Source organism: Canis lupus, chromosome 3 (assembly GCF_003254725.2).
Source record: "Canis lupus dingo isolate Sandy chromosome 3, ASM325472v2, whole genome shotgun sequence".
NCBI lineage: Eukaryota > Metazoa > Chordata > Mammalia > Carnivora > Canidae > Canis > Canis lupus.
Window position 1 is genome coordinate 11283056 of NC_064245.1, and position 21443 is coordinate 11304498.

The window sequence follows — 21443 nt, forward strand, 5'->3', positions numbered from 1 at the left end:
AATACACAATAGTAGAATTACTGGATCATGGGGTATTTCCATTTTTAATTTTTTGAGGAACCTCCATACTGTTTGCCATATTAGCTACACCAACTCACATTCTCACCAGTGATGCATGAGGGTTCCTTTTTCTTCACTATCTTGCCAATGCTCATTATTTCTTGTCTTTTTGAGTTTAGCTATTCTGACAGGTTTAAGGTGATAGGCCATTGTGATTTTGATTTGCTTTTCCTTGATGGTTAGTGACGCTGAGCATTTTTTCATGTGTCTGTTGTCTGTCTGGATGTTTTTAGAAAAATGTCTATTCAGGTCCTCTATTTTTTCCCCCATAGCCCACTGTGGCATAATCCTGCTACAGCCACCTGTATTGTAAGATAAATTGGTCCCCAAATATATTACAGAAACATTGTGGCAATATCAGTAAATTGCCAGCGTGGACTGCCCTGTGGTCACACATTTATTTAGCCAAACAAATGGCCTTGATTCCACCATGTAGCTGATTTCATCAGGTGTAGGATTTCTTAATTGGATTGTTTTATGTGTGTGTCAAGCTGTATAAATTATTTATAAATTTTGGATCTTAATCCCTTATCCAACATAACATTTGCAAATATCTTCCCTCACTTGGTAGGTCGCCTTTTCATTTTGTTGATCATTTCCATTGTGTTGCAAAAGTTTTTTTTTTTTAATTTTTTTTTTTTATTTTGGTGTACTCCCACAGTTTATGTTTGCTTTTGTTTCCTTTACCCGAGGAGGCATATCTAGGAAAATGTTGTTATGGCCAATGTCCTAGAAATTACTGTGCAGGTTTCCTTCTAGGAGTTTTACAGTTTCTAGTCTAACATTTAGGTCCTTAATCCATTTTGAATTTATTTTTGTGCATGGTGCAAGAAAGTGTTCCAGTTTCATTCTTTTGCCTGTAGCTGTCTAGTTTTTCTGGAACGATTTGTTAAAGAGCCTGTGTTTCTCCCATTGTGTATTCCTCCTTCCTTAGTTGTAGATTAATCATGTAAGTGTGGGTTTCTCTCTGGGCTCTGTGTTCTGATCCATTGATCTTTGTGTCTATTTTTGTGACCATGTCATACAGTTTAACTTATTGTAGCTTTGCAGTATACCTCTTTTTATTTATTATTATTATTTTTTTGGTCATATATCTTGAAATATTGTGAGACCTTCTGCTTTGTTTTTCTTCAGGATTGCTTTGGCTATTCGGCATCTTTTGTGGTTTCATACAAATTTCAGGATTATGTGTTCTAGTTCTGTGAAAAATGCTGTTGGTATTTAATAGTAATTACATTGAATTTATAGATTGCTTGGATAGGATGGACATTTGACAGTACTATTCCTATCGATGAGCATAGGAATGCCTTTCATGTGTGTGACGTCTTCAATTTCTTTCATTGTTGTTTCCTAGTTTGCAGATTATAGGTCTTTCCCTTCCATGGTTAATATTTTCCTTCGTGTTTTATTCTTTTTGGTGCAATTGCAAATGGGGTTTTTGATTTGTTTTTCTGATAGCTCATTATTAGTGTACAGAAATGCAACCAATTTGTCCATTTTTTTGTGCTGTGACTTTACTTCCAATACTATGTTCAATAAAGGTGGCAAGACTGAGTATTCTTGTCTTGCTCCTGATAGTGGAGGAAAAGCTTTCAGCTTTTCATTATTTAGTATGATGTTAGCTGTAGGCTCATCATAAATGGCCTTTATTATGTTGAGGTATATTACTTTCATACCCACTTGTTGAGAGTTTTTATCACAAATGACTGTTGAACTTTCAAATGCTTTTTCTGCATCTGTGGAGATGATCATAGAGCTTTTATCCTTTTTGTTGTGTGGAGTATCTTGTTGATTGATTTGCAGATGTTGAACTATCCTTAATCCTTGAGATAAATCCTGCTTGATCATGGTGTATGACTCTTCTAATGTATTGTTAAATTTATTTATTTATTTATTTATTTATTTATTTATTTATTTATTTATTTATTTATTTTTGTATTGTTAAATTTAGAAATAATTTGTTGAGGATTTCTGCTGTGTTTATCAGGAATATTTTAGTTTTCTGTTTTGTGGTGTCTTTGACTTCCTTTGGTGTCAGGATAATGCTGGCCTTGTAAAATGAGTTTGGAAGCATTTCTTCCTATTCATTTTTTAAAAAATATTTCTGGAAGGATAGGTACTAACATTTACTTTAAATATTCTGTAGAATTCACCTATGAAGCTGTCTGATCCTGAAATGTTACTTGTTAGTTTTAAAAGTAGTGATTTAATTTCATTTCTTGTATAGGTCTATTAAGGTTTTCTATTTTTTTGTGATACATTTTTAGAAGGTTGTGTGTTTGTAGAAATTAACTATTTTTTTTTTTTACTAGATTTTCCAATTTCTTGGCTTAAGTAGTAACCTTTCATGATCCTTTGTATCAGTAGTAAGTACTTTTTTTTTTAAATTTATTTGGGCCCTTTCTTTTTTCTCAAGGAGTCTGAGTAGAAGTTTATCGATTTTGTTGGTCTTCTCAATGAACAAGCTTTTAGTGTCATTGATGTTTCTATTTAAACAAAAAATTTTTTTTTGTTTCTACTCTGATCTTTATGATTTCCTTCCTTTTACTGTCAGTTTTACCCTTCTTTTCCTAGTTCCTTAAGATATAAAGTTAGATAATTTGATATTTTTCTTGATTTTTGAGGTAGGTAGATCTGTATCACTTTGAATTTAGAATTGGTTTTACTGCCTTACATAGATTTTGGTAAGTTATGCTTCCATTTTCATTGGTCTCAAGAATTTTTTGATTTCCTTCTTTTTTTTTTTTTTAAGATTTTATTTATTCATGAGAGACAGAGAGGCAGAGACATAGGTAGAGGGAGAAGCAGACTCCTCATGGGGAGCCTGATGTGGGACTCAAACCCAGGACTCCAGGATCACGCCCTGAGCTGAAGGCAGATGCTCAACCACTGAGCCACCCAGGCGCCCCATTGATTTCCTCTTTGATTTCTCCACTGACACGTTAGTTGTGCAGTTATTGTTTAGTCTCCACGTGTCGGTGTGTTTTTATTTTCATTTTTAACTTGTAATTAATTTCTAGTTTCATGATGTTGTGGTCAGAGAAGATGCTGGATAGGGTTTCAGTCTTCTTGAAAATATTGAGGCTTGTTTTGTGGCCTACTATGAATCTATTCCGGAGAGTGTTCCATGTACACCTGAAAACTATATCTACTTGGAAGTTTGGGATGAAACAAATATTCTCTATATCTCTATTAATTCCATCTGGTCCAATGAGTCATTTAAAGCCAATGTTTTCTTACTGATTTTCTGTCTGGGTGATGTATCCATTGATGTAAGTGGGGTTTATTAAAGTCCCCTACTGTTACTGTATTACTGTCCATTTTCCATTTATGTCTGTTAAAATTTGCTTTACATATTTAGGTGCTAGTCCTACTTTAGGGATTGAGATGATCCTTTTTTTTTTTCTTCTTAATATGTCATTTATGGCAAATGCAGTTCCTACCTGGTTTGTGTATGGTTTGGCCTTGTGTATTCCATCTGATAGTAGAGTGCTTCCTTTTTTTTTTTTTTTTTTCCTGCCCTTTTTCTGGAGTTGGGAGTTTTAAGTACTGGAATTAAAAAAAAAAAAAAAAGTGAGGGGTCATGGAAATGTGATCCATGAAGAATTCTCAGAAAACTTTGCCCTGTTGCTTTCTTCTAGCTGGAATTTGATGGACCTACTTTAATATATTTTAGTTAACCAGACTGGTTTGTTCTCTTAGTTTGAACATCATCATAGCCAGGCAAGGGTGCACATTCCATCTGTGTAGGACCTGTTTGCATATCCTCCTGGGCTGTAGGTGCCCCACTTTTTTTTTTTTTTTTTTTATAAATCTATATGCTACTTGTAAGAAACACACGGTACTTCCACACTTCGCACATATAGTGGATATCCTATTATTTAGTTGGTGGAGGAGGAGTAGTAAGTTCAGAGGAAAATACCATTTAAATAATGTGAATATGCCTTATCCGTTTGGAAGACAGAAAATGAATGGAAGGAGAAACAATATAGTAAGCAAGGCAGTCAGATGATGAGGAATTTTCAACTGCTCTTTTTGTAATGTCTTAATTACATTCTCTGAGGCAGGGATATGTTCCTGGGTACACGTGCAAAGACATTGCTTGAGTTTTTCTCCTGCTGTTCCCATAAACAAACTGTCTTTGCTCAGAAAGGACTGCAATTCAAGACTGAGACTGTGTTACTCCAACTGCCTTCAGGCACTAGAATGCTTGATGTTGTGATGAAAAAAAAAAATCAGGTAACTAACAGGATTCTTAAGGTTTGTTGAAATCATCGCTTATTGTTTAAGACAATAAGACTTCTTAGGTTTTTGGACACTTAGGTTTCAATTCCTGAAAAGTAGCGGGTCTGGACATAGAGTACACTGAAAGAGAAATTTTGACTTCTAAGCATGGACTTCATTGTGATGTGGATGATTTTTCTTAGTGTTCATTTACTGCCGGTTTATGCTTTAGGGATTCAGTGGCTTTATCACCGTTGTCCTATTTTATGTGTTTCAGATAACATTTTTTTTGTTTAACAATTCTGAGCTCTACTCATAAACACTGAGTGTATGGATTAAACCTACTTAAGTGATTATGTAGGTTTCCCTTAGTTGGAATTTGTCTCATTTAGCATGTGACTTAATAGGAGTTAACTGATTGCCTTTGCCTTCAGTTTGGGCTTAATTCTTTTTCAAATTTTGCTACCCTTGGGCATGTTTCTTGAAGGAAGAACAAGTTGAGATCTTGTGACATGTGACATCTCTTTTTAGAACGCCCAAGAAAAGGGGATTACAAGTTCCCAAAGCCAGAAAAGCCCTGCCCCAGGTCCTTCCCACCAGAGGAAGTTGCTGCAGTCCACGCTATCTTCAGGAACCGCAGTGCAGGTCCCATGTCTGCAAGGGACCTCAACTATTACTAAAGACAGACCTTTGGGAGGATTCCAGGGGGCCAGTTTGACAGACACTGACTTACTTGAAATCGCTTTAAACTTAAAAATGAAGAACTGCACTTAAGAGGTTTAGAAAATAAGTGAGTTTGTGGGCAGGTTGCACAACGTGTTGTCAGTAATCACCAAGGAAGGACTTTGCACAAAGCCCCTCTGGCTCCCTTTTCTCAGCTTCTGTGTTTTGCAGCTCCTCCAGCAGGTGTCACTATAATCACAGAACAAACATTCCACAGCATGGTATGTAACTTTATTTTTCTAGCATAATAATTTAAAGTATTTACACACTGCACACTCACTGTTTTACACAGATACTTATTCATATACCTATGAACCACATCTAAAGGTTTCTTTGCAAAGACTCGACACACTGGGAATTTCCAAGCATAACAAAGAGAAGGAAAGGACAAAAAAAATAGGCTTTGAGTCTTTTAAAAGACAGCCATGTGGCGCATCTGTGAAAACCAGTGTTTCCCCCCCAGTCTTAAGCTCCCCCAGGAGACCTCTGAATAGCTACAGCCTATCCAGATGTTGGTAGAACCTGAAACTTTGGGCTAAGGAGAATTTCAAGAACCCAAATGCACAAGTAGTATTTTCTCTAGAAGTGCTAGGACAAAAACAAGAATAACTTGGTCTTCCACTAGAGAAGCATCTGTATGTCTCAGTTACCTGTGGGGATGGGAAAGGTCGTACAGGGACTCGGATTGTAAAGGCACAAGAGCCAAATACACTGGTAAGAATGCGAGTGACACAGAATGCCTGGCAGGGGCCTCGCCAGCTCTCCGATAGGGCAACGTGGCCTGAGTTAAGGGTCTGTCCTTCCCCAACTGTTAGTAGAGGTGGTGGTTTTGCTTTCCCTGAAAAGGACAAAGGTTACATCGTTCATCTACGCCCTAAGGCCAGATACTGTAGGAGTTTCTACCGCTTTTACTTCACTTTCATTATACTGTTTGCACAAGAATAGTGGTTATAAGTACTCTATTTTCCCTCCTTTGTTCTACTCTGTTACATAACAAAGTTACTAGCTAACTCTAGCTTCTGAACCTGGCCCATGGTTCCCCAGGTGAACAAACACAGCCCCAGTTCAGAGCTGATGGCAGGTACGCCCCCAGTCCAGTTTTTATAAAAGGTTAACTGGTTTAGGTTTCAATTCTCTGGTGGTGCATCTCTATCACGTCAGAAGCCGGATGCCTTTGTGGTTTTCCCAGACTCGCCAAGGCGACTCTGTCCTAGATCACAGAAAGAGAGGACGGTCGCCACCTCTAGATGAACCCACAGCTCCATCCTGCGATTGGATGACCGATCAGTTCATGACGAAATAGAATTTTCCGCAAAGCGAAATCCTCTTTTCCTGCCAGTCGGGGCCTCTGGCAGTGCCCCTCACCAACGGGACGTGGCGAAAGGCAGGGATGCCAGGCCTGGCCCGCTACAGCTCAGCACGCTCTGGATGCACACTGCTGTGGTCGCTCAAGTTCATTTTTTTTTTGCACTGAGCTAAGGTAAAAATTGTGTCCTTGCTCCTTGGGACCAAACACTTACATAGACAAACGAGAAATTTCCCTCCCCTAGCACTCACTCCCTTCCTCGCGCTCTTGCACTTGGGGCGTGGGGCTTTCCTTTAGCACCGGGGCCGCCAACGGGGAAAGGGAGGCGGCAAGGAGGTACCTGATGGGAGTTTAACCAGGTTCCACGAGCAGGTGCCTAAGGAGCCTCTCTTAGCAGCCCGAGGAGGGGATGACAGAGACAGACACGCGGCCTGGGGCGCCACCAGGCCTGGATTAGCCAGCCCCCCTGTCAGTCGCATCAGGGAGGCCCTGCTCTCGGGCGGCCCGGGCCTTGCCAGGAGGCAAGCGTCCAACACAGCCTGGCTCCGGGCTTGGGGGGGGGGGGGGGGGGGCGAGGAAGGCCCTCCGGGGGTGAAGCCGGGCGCAGCGCGGTTCCCAGGGCACCCAGCTCCGGCTCGAGGCCCCGGCTTGCACCCAGGCGCGGGCAAAGGGGGGACAGTGGGACCGGGGACCTGGATGAGCAAAAGTCTGAGCGCTCGGGGCGGGGGCGGGGGAGTCTAGGACAGCGCCTGGTACCTCTCCATGACCTTGTCACCTCTTGCCCCTTCGGGCCTATGGAAACAGCAGTTTTGTGTGGCTCAACCTCCCGTGCGGGACGTGCTCAGTGGAACGATCCGTAGGGCCCGCAGGCGGCTTCTCCCTGCCCCTCGCAGGGTGACGGCCTCCAGGGGGGCGGGGGGGGGGCAGGCCGGGGTGAGGCCACCTGTCGCGGAATGGGGTGGGGAGGAGGGGGGCCAGGGGGGGATGGGACAGCGCCCGCCCCCGGTCCTCTCCAGGGGCACGTGGGGGGGGGGGTCTGCGTATAGGTACTGTACGTACTAACCAGGTACACACATAAATATTTAATATATAAAAAATAAAGTGCTTTCTAACAGGTCCCCAGGGAGGGACATTATAAAATATTTCACAAAACCGCAAAACAAAAATCAGTACAATCGAGGCCCGCTGCCTCCCCCGTCCCCGCCGCCGGCCCCTCCGCACGCCCCCGCGCCGGCGGCTGCACGCTATATACATATATACTCTTTTACTCAATATATTATGACAATATATATTTTAAAATTCTGTTATAGACCAAAAAAAAAAAAAAAAAAAAAGCCCAGCCCCGCGCCGCGCCGCCTAGAGGCCTAGAGCAGCCGCAGCAGCAGCAGCCCCGCCAGCCCGGCGCCCAGGGCCCGCGCCCCGCCCCCGCCCCCGCCCGCGCCCGCGCCCGCGCCCGCGGGGCCGCCGCCGCCCGGGAACAGGTGCCAGCGCTCCCGCCGCGGGTGCAGCGCCGCCACGTCCTCCAGGGCGCTGCGCGCGGCCGCCGAGAAGTTGGCGTCGCCCGTGGTGAGCAGGTCGAAGACGCACGACTGGAAGTAGAGGTCCTGCAGCGGCACCCGCTCCCGGCAGCGCGCGTGCGCCGCCTCCAGCGAGAAGCCGGGCCCGGGCGGCGGCGCGGGGCGGCCCAGGATGGCGGACACCCGGCCGCGGCCGTCGTCGATGCGCTCGGCCAGCGGGCAGCCGTGCACGCACAGCTGCAGGTCCTGGCTCTCCTCGTAGGCCATGGCCAGCGCCTCGGGCATGCGCAGCGCCAGCGTCAGGTAGCGGCCCAGCTGGCGCACGAACACGGTGGTGCCGATGTAGCGCGCGTGCATCTCCACGGCGCGGCCGCTCTCGCGCTCCCGCACCACCAGGCTCTTGGCGTCGCCGTCGCCGCCGCTCGTGCTGCCGTCCACGAAGGCCGCCGGCAGGTCGTCGCTCACCGCCTGGTACACCTTCTGCTCCGTGCACGCGCCGTGGGCCTTGAAGATGACGGTCACCTGCGGGGGAGCACAGCGCCGTCAGCCGCGGGGCCCAGGGGACCTCCGCTCGGGGCCGGGGGTGGGGAAGGGGGGCGCAGCGCTGGGGGATCCAGGCGAGCTTCCCCTGGGGCGGTGGGGGAGGGGGGGGAAGGGGGGGGAAGGGGGGGCCCAGCCCTGCGGGGTCCAGGCGAGCTTCTCGGGTCGGTGGACGCAGCCTTGCGGGGTCCAGGTGAGCAGCCCTGCAGGGCCCAGGGGACCTCCCCTCGAGGCAGGGGATGGGGGGCCCAGCCCGGCGAGGTCCAGGTGCGCTTCCCCTCGGGGTGCGGGGGGGGGGCCCAGCCCTGCAGGGTCCAGGTGAGCGGGCAGCCCTGCAGGTCCAGGGGACCTCCCCCTGGGCCGGGATCCACCCTCCCCCACCCCCTCCCCGGCACGCACAGACCTCAGGCGCCCCGACCCGCGCCGGGCCACCGACCTGCCCCCGCCGAGCCCCCCTCCGCGCCCCCGGCAGGTCCCGGCTGTCGGGCTAACCCGGAGGCGGCGCGGAGCCCGCTTGGCAAACTCGGCTCCCAGGCCCTGGCAGGGCCTCCCTGCCCTCAGCCTAGTTACAGCGACTGTTTTCCCCAAACAGCAGAACGGCCCTTGAACTTCGCAGAAATTTTCTCTGGAGCCACCTCGGATTCCCCAACTGCAGCAGGAACCCCCCGCCGGGGCGCCTCCTGGCCGGCCCCACATCCTCGGGCTCCCAGGGGACACGGGCCTCTGGGTCACCGAAGCTGGGGGCAGTGGCCCCGAGAAAAGACCACAATGTTTTGAGATGTGGGCTATTGTCAGGAACTGAAGTGATGGCTTTTTAATTTTTTTTTTCTTAAAAGACAACAAAATAGATCTCTCTCTCCCTCTGTGGAAGCGAAGGCAGGCGGCCCACCCTCCCCTGCTCCCTGGCTGGAGGCCGCCCGCCCTCCCTCCCTCCCGCTAGGGAACTAATCCAAACAATAGACCCTTGTTGCAAAGGCCAGAAAGAGCCCGGCCGCCCCCTCCGCACCCCTCTCCACAAGTCCTCACCACCACCCTCGGCCCGGGCAGCATTTACTCACACTATTTAATTCCACATGTTCCCACTGGTGTTACTTGACTGGAATTTTCCAGCCATTTCATTTTACTTCAGCCCGTTATAAAGCTAGATCTGAACCAGCTGCACTCTAGCAACTGGTTAAATTCATATCCGTTGTTTGCAGCTGCAACGAGAAGCCAGACAATGTACTATGAAAATGCTTGGTTTTCTCCCCTCCTAATTACCCTGACCCACCACTTAATTTCACTACCAGCCTTCTCACATTTCAACACCTTCTTAACAACCCAAAGGAGGTGTACCAGAGATGACGGCAGGAAATGTGTTGTGCATCCAACCATAGGACGACCTTCCAGAGCGAATGGGATTGTGAGCTCAGTATCTAATGGGACTATAAAGCAGATTTATTTGGTGGCTCTAAAGACACTCTGACAAGGGCTTTTTGCAAGGCCAGCTAGGATCCCTCAGACGCGAAGAGATTACCTCAAGTGACTTGTGCACCTGAGAGAGCTGAGAGCCACTGGCAGATGGCTCCAATGAGGGCGAGGGAGACTTGTCACATGATCACTGTCCTCATTTTCAACTGGAGTGGTCACACTTTTCAAAGACTGGCTTTCTGGTCAAACCAACCTCAAATTTAAACTAAATTAACATTATTTGCAAGAATTAAGTGTTTTGTTCATCTTAGGAAACACAAAGAGGAATTAGTTTTTGCTGAGACAACAAAACAGATCCAATTCCACACGAGTTGCCAAATGGGCACGCGCAGGGGTGGGTGGTAAGATGAGCGCACCAGTTCCACGTGCCTTACCAAGCCTAGCGTTTTCATTAAGCACACTTATTCCAACTCAGGGGTCCTTTCCAACACCTCCTGCATTCCAGTCCCCTGCTATGCCTGTGCCACTACCAGTAACCCCCAGACCTCTAGGAGAGCAAAGAACGCACAAACCTTGACTTCTGTCCTAGGATGCATGCGACCAAAGAGCCCAGTTTACCTAAAAGATTTCTGTCCAATTTTCTAAGAGTAACTTTTTCCATGAGACAGTGAGGCTTGATTTCCCTCATTCTCACACACAGCAGAGGCACAGAATTAGCTCTTGAATCAAAATACTGAGGGGGGTGATGACTCGCTCTCCAACCGAGAGAAGGGTTTCCTGAGTGGCCCTCTGAGCCTAAGTAAGAGTGAAGACACACCTAGAGATATATGCGAGGTGTCCATGTACAAAACACCAGGCAGCAGTTGTACACGACTTTTGCTTTGTAATGTTAAAATTTCATTCCTCCTACAATCACAACTCAAGATCTTAAAAAAGGCACTCAGCTGGGTAGGGCCAGAAATTTGTTTTCAGGAAAACAAAATTAGTTCATTCTTATTAATCAAAAAAAAAAAAAAAATCAAAACCTAGAATTTTTGGCAATTTCAAATGTTTCTACTATTTATGCTCTGACCTGTATTCCAGTAGTCTCAAACAGATACTTAAAAAAAAAAAAAAAAAAAAAAAAAACACCAGCCATGCTGCTTACTTTCCCCTTCCGTGAACTGATCCATATGCTGTAATAACTCAATTTGGCACATCTATTCTATGCCACACCATTTATTATTGATGGATGGCATTTCTGTGCATTTAAAACATCAATGCCTTTTGTTAAACCTTTCCCACCAAGTCCCTCTCAACCCCTACCTCAGACAAACTACTCTAGTTCTCCTCATCCATTTTTAATGTTTCACTCCCTGAGATCTTTACCACCCACAAGGTCTATTAGGAAGACAGAGATAGTAGCTACAAATCAACCTTTCCACGTGTGATATGAGGATTTGAAGGTTTGCTGTGAAAAATCAAAGTTTAGACACACCTGCCTCTCCTTTCCACCATAAAAAGAAAATGCATGCAAAGAAATCGAGGTAGCCAGCAAAGGAAAACCCAGGTACTGCTTTGCCAAGAGGTAGCTTCCCTAGGCTCGACAGCCTTGTAAAGTGCTGTGCATAGGTTTTTTGAACAGAAGTCCCTGAAGGCTGTACGCTTAACTACTTATGCTTCTTGTGATTTGGAAGAAACAAGTGCCGGTGTTTTGTCAGGCTATTTGGCACTGCACTGCACGTGCAGCACCTTACCAGAATCCTCAGACTCCAGACCCGGACTCTCAGATCTATGGGACTCCCCATCTCTTGGATTAAAATGGGCCAACTAAGCTGAAACAGCCACAGAGATTACGTTGGAACAGAGAGAAACACAATTTTCACAAGTACCTGGTTAAAACGCTGCTGTGTTAAAGGAAGCTAAAATGAATTCTTTCATGTAATCAGCAGGTCTGTCTAGTGCATCAGATCCTCTGGGTGCAATTATTAGTCGAAAAAAATAGGCACTTCTGGGAGGATAAGGGAACACTGCTCACAGCCCCTTTTACTCTTACACAGGTAAGTGGGATCCAGCCTCTACCTTAAATCCTCGAGTGCGAGCAAAAATAAACCATTCCAATAAGGGTACATGCTGCAAAGGAAAAACTTCACATGCTCTAGCTCTAGGCCTACAACAGCCAGTCTTTACTTCTGACAATTTCCTCTCACAAGATGTCAACGTTTGCCACAGCAATCAGACAAGAAAAAGAAATTATTCCAAATCGGTAGTAAGTAGAACTGTCACTATCTACAGACACTGATATGACCTCACCAAAAACCCACTAGAATAATTGAATCCAGGACAGTTACCAGATACAAAATGGACAGAGATCCATTGCCTTTTTATACACTAAGAAGATATCAACAAGTAATTAAGAAAACTGTTCCATTTATACCTGCATCAGAATGAATAAAATACCTAGGAATACATTTAACTGACTCGGTGACCACCCTCTAACTCCAAAAACTATAAAATAACAATGAAAGAAACTAAAGACGGGAATAAGAGATACACAACTAAATAAGATATACCATGTTCATGGCCGGGAATAATATTGTGAAGATGTCCATACCACCCAAAGCAATCTGTGGATTAGAAGACATTTCCATCGAAACACCAACAGCATTTTTCACAGACCTACAACACATAATCCTCAAATTTGTATGGAATCACCAAAGACCCTGGAGAGCTAAAGCAACCTTGAGAAAGAAGAACAAAGCTGGCAGCATCACAATCCCTGATTTCAAGCTATAGTACAAAGCTGTTGTGATCAAAAAGGCACAGGATTGGCACCAAAAGGAGACACACAGATGGAACAGAGAGAACCCAGAAAGGAATTTAGGCTTATAGGGCCCATTCATCTACAACAAAGGAGAACGAGAACATAGAATGGAGATACGAGTCTCTCCAGTAAATGGTATTGGGAAAAGCAGACCACTTTTTTACACCATAAATATAAAATCAAAATGGATGAAAGGCCTAAATGTGAGACGGGAAACCGTAAAACTCTTAGAAGAAAACCTAGGCAGTCATCTCTGGAACGCTGGCCTCACCAATATTTTTCTCCTTAGGTCTCTTTGGGCAAGGGAAACAGAAGCAAAAATAAACTACTGGGACTACACCAGACTAACCAAGTTTTGCATAGTGAAGGAAACCAAAGCAAAAAGGAAGACAAGTAACAATGAATTTCACTCATGTGTAATTTAAGAAAAATAGATGAATGTGTGGGAAGTGGGGGGAAGAGGAGGATGGGAAGGCAAACTGTAAGGGACTCCTAACAACAAGGCACGGACTGAGGGTCAAACTGAGGACTGAAGGAGGGAGGTGGGCCAGGGGAGAGGCTAGATGGGTGATGGGGATGAAGGAGGCCACTTAGGATGCACCGGGTATTGTATGTAAGTGATGAATCATTGAATTCCACTCCTGAAACCAGTACTGCACTCTAAATTAGCTAATTAGAATTTAAATAAAAATTTGGGAGAAAAAGCAATAGCCAAAAGGTCTAAATAGGCATTTTTCCTGAGAAGACCTACAGATGGCCAAGAGACCCATGAAAAGATGTTCAATATCACGAATCATCTGGCAACTGCAAATGAAAACCACAATGGACATCACCTCACACCAGTCAGAACGGCTAGTACCAAAAAGACAAATAAGTGTTGGCAAGGATGGAGAGAAATGGAAACCCTGGTGCGCTGTCGATGGGAATGCAAACTGGTGGAGCCACTGTGGCAAACAGTATGGAGGTTCCTCAAAAAGTCAAAAATAGAACCCATGTAATTCAGTACTGTCACTGTTGGGTATTTACCCAAAGAAAATGAAAACGGATTTGTTTTTTTTGAAAAATGATTTGAAGAGCTACATGCATCCCTATGTTAACTGCAAAATTATTTACAATCTGCAAGATACGGAAGCAACCCAAGTGCCTACTGAAAGTAGAATGGATAAAGATGTGTACACCCGTCACGCACGCAAGGTGCTGCCATTTGCAACAGCAGGGAGGGATGCAGAAAGTGTTACGCTAAGTGAAGTCATGTCAGATAAAGAGATACCAGATGATTTCACTTATGTATGGAATCTGAAAAACAACCCAACTCTGAATACAGAGACCAAACTGGTGGTTTTGGGGACAGGGGGGAGGCACGGGTGGTGGGAGGATGGGAGAATGAGATAAAGGGGATTAACAGGTACAAACTTCCAGTTATAAAATAACTCACGGAGAGCAAAGGTATAACAAAGGGGAAATAACAAGACTGTAATAACGCTGTATAGTTAGTGACAACAGCTCAGTGAGCATTTTATAACGTGTGGAATTGTCAAATCCCTGTGTTGCACACCTGAAACTAATAAAACGTATGAGAAGTATACTTGAATTAAAAAAAAAACAACAGTATTTATATAAATAAAGTATTTAGGGAAGACGAATATAAACAGTATTTATATATATAAATATAAATATGGTTACTAACTGAAATGTAATTTTACAATTACGACTTAACCTATATACCAAGGATCCACCTACAGCAAGGCTTAACTTGAGCCCCAACAAAGTGTATTTTAGTACTCGTGTTGAAGGGGAGGGCAGCACATGAACATATTACCCTAGACTCCCTCTTGGGGCTGGAAAAAGCGCTTAAGGGCCTGCTACCTTCAAACGAGGTCTCCAATTAGGTTTCCCTACCCTCCAAATCTCTTTGCACAGAGCTCTGTTCTAGGAGCACTTCCAGGATTCCAGAGAAATGGAATGGATCAGCCTTATTTATTCTTCAGCGCCGCCGCAGGTAATACATGCAGGAACAAGGGCTGCCTTGGCTGCGGGAGGGCTTCTTGGCAGCAGACGGAGAAAGAAGAAACCAAAGCAGAGGCGAAGGACACCCACAGCCGAGGCTGCTAGGGTGGTCCAGGGAGAAGCATGAAGCTCGGCGGCTGGAGGGAATACGCAGCGGTGAGAGGGAAGCAGGCCCAGGGACGATGCATGAAAGAGGCACGGAAATGTCGACTTCCAAAGAGCAGTTTGTGCACACTCACACGCAGGAAGGCTGGCGGCGCTTCTACGTGGGCTCGGAGGCCGTGAGATTGGCCAGCTTCCTGCACAGGCCACAAGGCCTCCCGTCCTCGGCTCCCAGGCACTCAGAAGACTCCGCGTGGAACGCGTCTGTTGTTTGCTGTGTTCACACCTTGCGTTATAAGGAGGACGGCAAGTGTAGGAACTCACGCTGCTTCTAGATGTGTCGTTAGGCATGTGTGGACAGTATTACAGGCTTCAGCTGCCACTGTGCTGCGGACCAGAAACACTCTGAAAAGGGGAGAACCGGGGCTGGAGGCAGTGACTCCGGGGCCGGGGCCGGAATCTGCCCCAGCAGGTCTTGCCTTCAGGGATGGCCCTTCTCACATTTGGAGGGGGTAGGGCCATGGCTCCAGGGGCCCTAGAGCAGGACCTCTGGCAAGGGCTCTAGGCCTCGGTTAGCACAGCTGTCGCCCGAAGCAATGGGGATTAGGAAATCAGGGCCTCTGATCATTTTTCAGTTTTGAGAGGCGACTTAAAAAGCAAAAGGGCCTGAAGGCCTTTACAATACCCTCACACTCTACCACGAGTAGGTCCAATTTCAAGTTCCCAGGGCTCTTGGGGGGAAAAAGAAAAAAAGAAAGAAAAGCCCATTCACGAAAGAGGTGTTAGAGGTGATGACCATATATTTCAAGAAGCCAGTGACCTGAAATGCTACAAAGCTGCATGCTTGGTCGTCAGGGGCCGGAGGCAGGGCGAGAGGAAGACAGCAAGTGCACACTAGTGCACACCCCTCTGGGTGGAGGAAGACAGCAAATGCACACTAGTGCACACCCCTTCGGGTGCACAGATGAAACCCTGACCCCCTACCTTTCAGGAGCAAATGCGGTCCTATCAATCTCCCCACAGTCCCGTCCTGTCTTCTAACACTCAAAGAACCCCACCAGAATTAGCCAAATGTTCTTTTGGCTTCCACTCTTAACATAACCAGCTAACCAGGACACAAAGAGCTGCTCTCGCCACAGACCCGGGTTCACCGAAAGCTCTTTTCTGCAGGCGACAGCACTGCTCTCACTGCAGGCTCGTCCAGGTCAACTCCCCACCTCATCACTCGGGAGTGGAGCAGCGTGAAGGTCCTTACGGGGCCCCACCCACGAGAACACAAAATTCAACACAGTGGAAGAGCGAGTTCTGCTGCAGTCAAAACAAACAAGGACAAAATGGGTAAGGCAGGATTTGTCATTGTTCACTACCGCAGGTGACTTCTTACATGCCACATTCCACACAGGCAGAAAGTGTTTGGTTAGCATTCACTGAAGCCAGCAAAAAGGTACCAACCCTCCAGTGTTCCCTTCTCGCCCCTTCCTCTCAAAGTGTTGACTCAAAGAAAATTTAATAGGCCAGAGAGAGAGAGAGACGTTTGGAAATGGGACAGTAAAAGAGGTTCTAACCCTCAGCTGTGTATCAGACTTGGCCCGGGCCTCTGGTTTCAACTACGGAGGAGTGTGGCTCCGAGCTGAAGCAGCCCAGGCCATGGAATCCTGCCTGGCCTGGCTGGGGCAGGAGCTGGGTTATTTTCATTTACAAATGGAGGATATTTTAAAAGTCTCCTCCTCCTCTTCCTCCTCTGAAACCACAGCTGGGATGGAAGGAGGGGCACAGTGAAGGACAATGCAAAATGCAGGACTTACTAGATACGCAGATAGAAACTTTACACAATTGTAGATGGTTTCTACTAACATCTTTAAGTTCTCTTCATCCTAGAGAATTAAGATGGTAAAAGACTCACGACCCAGAGTATTTGAACTCACATGGACAATATGATGCTGTAGCTTGTACGGAAAGCACGGCTTAGGGGTGTCTGGGTGGCTCCCTCGGGTCTGTGTGTGCCTTTGGCTCAGCTCCTGATCCTGGGGTCCCGGTCTGAGTCCCATGTTGGGCTCCCTGCTCGGTGAGGAGTCTGCTTCTCCTGCCACCTCCCTCCCCCACCCCCATGCTCATGAGCTCTCTCACTTACTCTCTCAAATAAAAACTTAAAAAAAAAAAAGTATAACATAAAGAATAACCGAGGTGGGCTCATTCATCTTACCAAATGATACCACACAGCTCATAATTTCTCCTCCTTTTTCTGCCAACCCCCCACCCTCCACCAATATACACGGAAATCCTTTTACTTCCAGAACTCTGGCTGAACCTGCATGAAATAAAGTGGAGTCGCTCCTGGGCCTAAAGCTTTATATCCAGTACAAAGAGGAGCTATGCAGGCAATGGACAAGTGAGACCACTACCACCTGGAACGAAAGCTGACTTCTAAGAACTATTTCTTACTCCTTTGATATTGTTTCTACAGTAAATAAATTCAGGGAGGAGAAAGTTATCGACTATGTGCTTCTGTGGGATTTAAAAGTGAGCTAGGATCCTGAAAAATGAATTTGAGAATTGGTGACTGTGACAGTCACAGTCTAGAAAGCTTTTGGTATTAAAGGCCAACAATCTTTCAAAAGTGGCTGCTAGAGTTCTAGACCCTGATAGGGTGTGTGGAGCATCAGGAAACCCAGGTGTCAGTGAGGGGCCACCGTGACCACGGCAGGTGGAAAGGAGACCGTGCCAAATCCCAGGAATACAAATAGGGACCTGTGAGAGCGACCAGGGGGAAGGGTATGCCCTGGGTACATCAGCCCATCTCTCCGGCCCTTCTTGACGCCTGTGACAACTCGCTAAGTAGGAACACCTAGAACCAGCGTATGGATGTGGGCCACCGATGTTCTAGAAAAGAAACCCTGAAGGGCTGGTTTTACACACAAACCCCACAATGCTCCACCAAGTGCTATAGGTTTGTTATGTGCCAAGACTGAGACAGAGACTGAGCATCTCCCTCACCCCAACCCCCCCACCCCCCAGGAGGCCCTGTGACGCTCAGTGGTTCCAACATAGCGCCAAGTTAATCACACATTTTTATCAGAGAAATGATTACACTGAGCAGGAAACTCCAACTGCAAACTTCTTCCCCATCTGTTCCCCAATATGCCTCAGTCGGTCTTTTTTTTGGGGGGGGGGGGTGACTATTTTTGCAAAAATGAGGACCAGGACAAAGAGCAATTTTAAAGAGAAGGCAAGAATGACCTGCATAACATAATCCTAACAAAATAAAGAGCAATTTCAGCATTTACAAGTTAGTTTCAATGAATCTGCAAGAAAGTTTGTGATCTCTGGAAAGAAAGGGCTTATACATATCTCTATTTTTTTTTCTCAAAGATTTCATTTATTTATTTGACAGAGCACACAAGTAGGGGGACTGGGAGAGGGAGAAGCAGGCTTCCGCTGAGCAGCTGAGCAGGCAACCTGATGCGGGGCTCGATCCCAGGACCCTGGGATCATGACCTTGAGCCAAAGGCAGATGCTGATCCAACCGAGCTGCCCAGGCGCCCAGGGCTCTGTATTCTTAAAGAAAACGCCAGTGTCCCCTCTATAACAATGCAGCAGGCATGAACACCATCCGTGCATCAAAAAACAAACCTGCCTTTGGGAGTATGAGGCATCTTCCTTAGTCGATAAAAATAAGAATGATCACCACTGTGTAGCTCACACTATCTCTGTAAAGATACTAAAAACTTCATGGGGGACAAAAACTTGGCTATAAAGAGAATGCGCCAGGCCTGGGGTCGAGAGAGGATGGTTTCCCCAACTTTGATCCGGAGATTGCTTAAAATGACAGTTGAAAGCCTTTGGAATGCAGGTGTATCAGGCCTTGCTTCTGTAACCAACAGAGAATGATCCACAACACTGGTTTATATGCCCATACCGCTATGGCTACATACGAAGGGACATCAGAAAGGAGGAGAGGACCTAACCGGTGTTCCAGGACCCCACAGGCGACTCTGTTTTATCACAAGGGAACATCCTGGGTTACACAGTTGGAAGGAAACAGAAAGCAGGAATGAACCAAACAATCTAAGGCTTCCTACACCTCTAGTATCATCACCCAGTGCAAGTTTTCAGGAATTTCCCAGAAAGTAGCTGGAGCTTGGGAATTAGGGATAATCACGGGCTTTAAGAAATGGGGTAACTGCCGGGCACAGCCTCTTCCCATGCTATGGATGGGCGCTAGTGCTCCTGGGCCATGGGATGACAGGACGGAATGACGTCTACAAAAGAACCTGCTGTCATCCCCCAATCTCCCCTCCTACTTATTATTTTGTTTTACCGAGATCGAAGGACAGGATGACGAAGGTGGAGTGACGGGCAAGGACGTGATTATAGGAAAACAAACAAAAACAAGCCAAAGGTATCCAAAATACTTCGGAAAATATAATTTAAAAAATATAATTTTAAAAAGTATCCCCACTGTTTAGGTGTACAGTAAATGCAATCTCGAAATTTTCTGGAAAAGGTATAATTTTAAATGTATCCGAGAGACTGGCAATTTTTATGCAGGCTACTAGTAATTCCTCTGTGAAGTACAGAATCTTTTCAGAAAATTTACTCCAAAATCACCTTCTGTAATCGCGGTACATACAAATCCCTACTGAGTCCCCTTAAACAGAAACACGGGGGTACACGGAGCGAGGTGAACAGGATGAAGGGGCAAAGGGAACTGTGCAGAAGACCGTCATCTGCACCGAAGACTGAGCCTGTTGTTCTGAGACCCAGTAGAGCTGCGGACGGCGTCCTCTGCAGAACCTAAGCGGTTCCCTCCTCCCCACAAGACAAAAACTGCTTTTCTTTCCTATGGAGCCAACTCTCCCAGTTCTCAGCCTGTCCCTCTCCTCTCTCTCTCTGCAGGGCCTGCAGGCCTGAAGCCGCCACGCACAGCCAAAGGGGGGTAAGCTGGCCCAGGGCTGGTGTGCATCCCGGCTGGCCGAGGCCTCAGGTGTGCAAGAAACCCCTGCAGGCCCTGGTGTGGAGATAAAAAGCTAGCCCCGGCCTCCCCTTCAGGAACACACCGGCAGGGCCAGGGAGCGGCCCCACGAGGCTTCTCGGAGGAGGGGGAGCCAAACAGGCTGGTGGAGGGCCTACCATCAAGGGTCCCATGGGGAAGCACAGCTGTGCACACCGGGACCCAGGGCAAAGCCACACTATGTTTCTCAGGGAAGGGGGACAGAAAGAAGGCCCGGGGGGCGGGGGGGCTGAGGCCACACTGTTGAGCCCTGTAGGTCTAGCTGCCCCAACCTCACTGCTTCCTCCGTGGCCAAAGGAAGTGATCAATGGTCCCCCTTGAATACAGAGGACTTGTGATGAGGGCGAGGTACTCAGGGCATTTAGATCACAGAGATGACCTTGAAGGTGGCTTGCCCCAGAAACCAGGTTCCCAGGACTGAGCAATTGTTTCAGGGACCTCACTAAGCCTAACTCCCGGCTTCAGTGACTTGGTTCAGCGCTCAAAGAGGTGAGCTGAGGGAGGCCTACACACGACACTTTTAGTAGCCGTTGGCCAGCCTCCACCTTAGCACCGTCAGCTTTCCATCTAGTGACACGGAGCACATGGGTCATTAAACACGGTCGACCCCAAGGATGATATGGTCTCTGCCGTGTGCAGTGCTAAGGTATCGAGCAGCCGGTCTGTGCATGTGTTTGAGGTCTCAGCAGAGCCGAGACTCTTACAAAAAAGAAAAAAAAAAAAAAAAAGAAATCTTCTGAAAGACTTTTTAAAAGAAGTATTGTGGTAGACATTCAAAAAAAAAAAAATCAGATCTTTTGGGGAAAGTATTTTTTGCCTCAGAGCGTTTTTATTTTTATTACCGTCATTTTTTCATGCTTAGATTTTTTTTTTTTTTAAAAGGTTTTATTTTGGCCCTGCCTGGGTAAAAAGGAAATGGCGCTGCAAAATTTTAGGCCTTTAGTTGTGTTTCACCAACACTGAGATAGGTATTTAGCAGTAACTTCCAGATGCTTTTGGTAGCTTTGGAGAGTTATGAAAAGTAGAAGGGAAAAAACCCACAACTACCAGAGGTCATGAAGCCATAGAGTCATCTGCTCCTGAACAGCATGGTCACCAGATGTGGGGAACTTCTTTCCAACAGTGCACTTCAAGACCAAGCATTCTCATTGTCTGATGGAATTTAAGTCAGAGGACAGCTTTGCTCCCACATCCTTTTTGGAAAGAGCGAAACTTTTGATCCTTACCAACCGAGGGGGAAAACAAAGCTGTACTACTTCTTCATTGGCTAAAAACTATGACCGACCCGATCGCAACTGAAATGGACCGACCTAAGGTACCTCAGTGTCAAATGTTCCATTTATAGAATATTGAAATCAATAAGGTAACTGGTTGTTCCCAAATAACTCCAGCATGATCAATAAAAAGCATACAATTCTGAAAGGCTGATTAACAGGTATAAGTGACACGTGACTGGATGGAAGTCATGGAAAATTAAATTTAGGGCTTGTGCCAAGAATCAGTATTTTCCCATGCACAAAACACCTGCTAATCTCCAAAGTACTGCAGATGGCCCTCCAAGCCCTCAAGTACCTACACCATGGATGATGACCTTCTCCAACCCCACTGGAACTGCCTTCTTGAATTTTCAGTCTCACGTTTTCCCAAAGACCATTCCCAGGTTTTATGCCTTATGACGCTGCAGCAATGATGGATTTTTGGCCACGGTTCGTTTTATAACTTCATAATGGTGTAACTTTC

At 46.3% G+C, this 21443-nt stretch overlaps 1 protein-coding gene across 1 annotated transcript in view; it reads right to left on the minus strand.

The window, feature by feature from the left end:
* Window positions 1-5216: 5216 nt before the first annotated feature.
* RGMB (repulsive guidance molecule BMP co-receptor b) overlaps window positions 5217-21443 on the minus strand; it is a 28075-nt gene continuing 11848 nt past the window's right edge. The window contains exon 5 of the mRNA XM_049108160.1: window positions 5217-8352. Within this exon, the coding sequence (XP_048964117.1) occupies window positions 7678-8352 (675 nt within the window). The 3' untranslated portion in view covers window positions 5217-7677. The remainder of the gene's footprint in view (window positions 8353-21443) is intronic.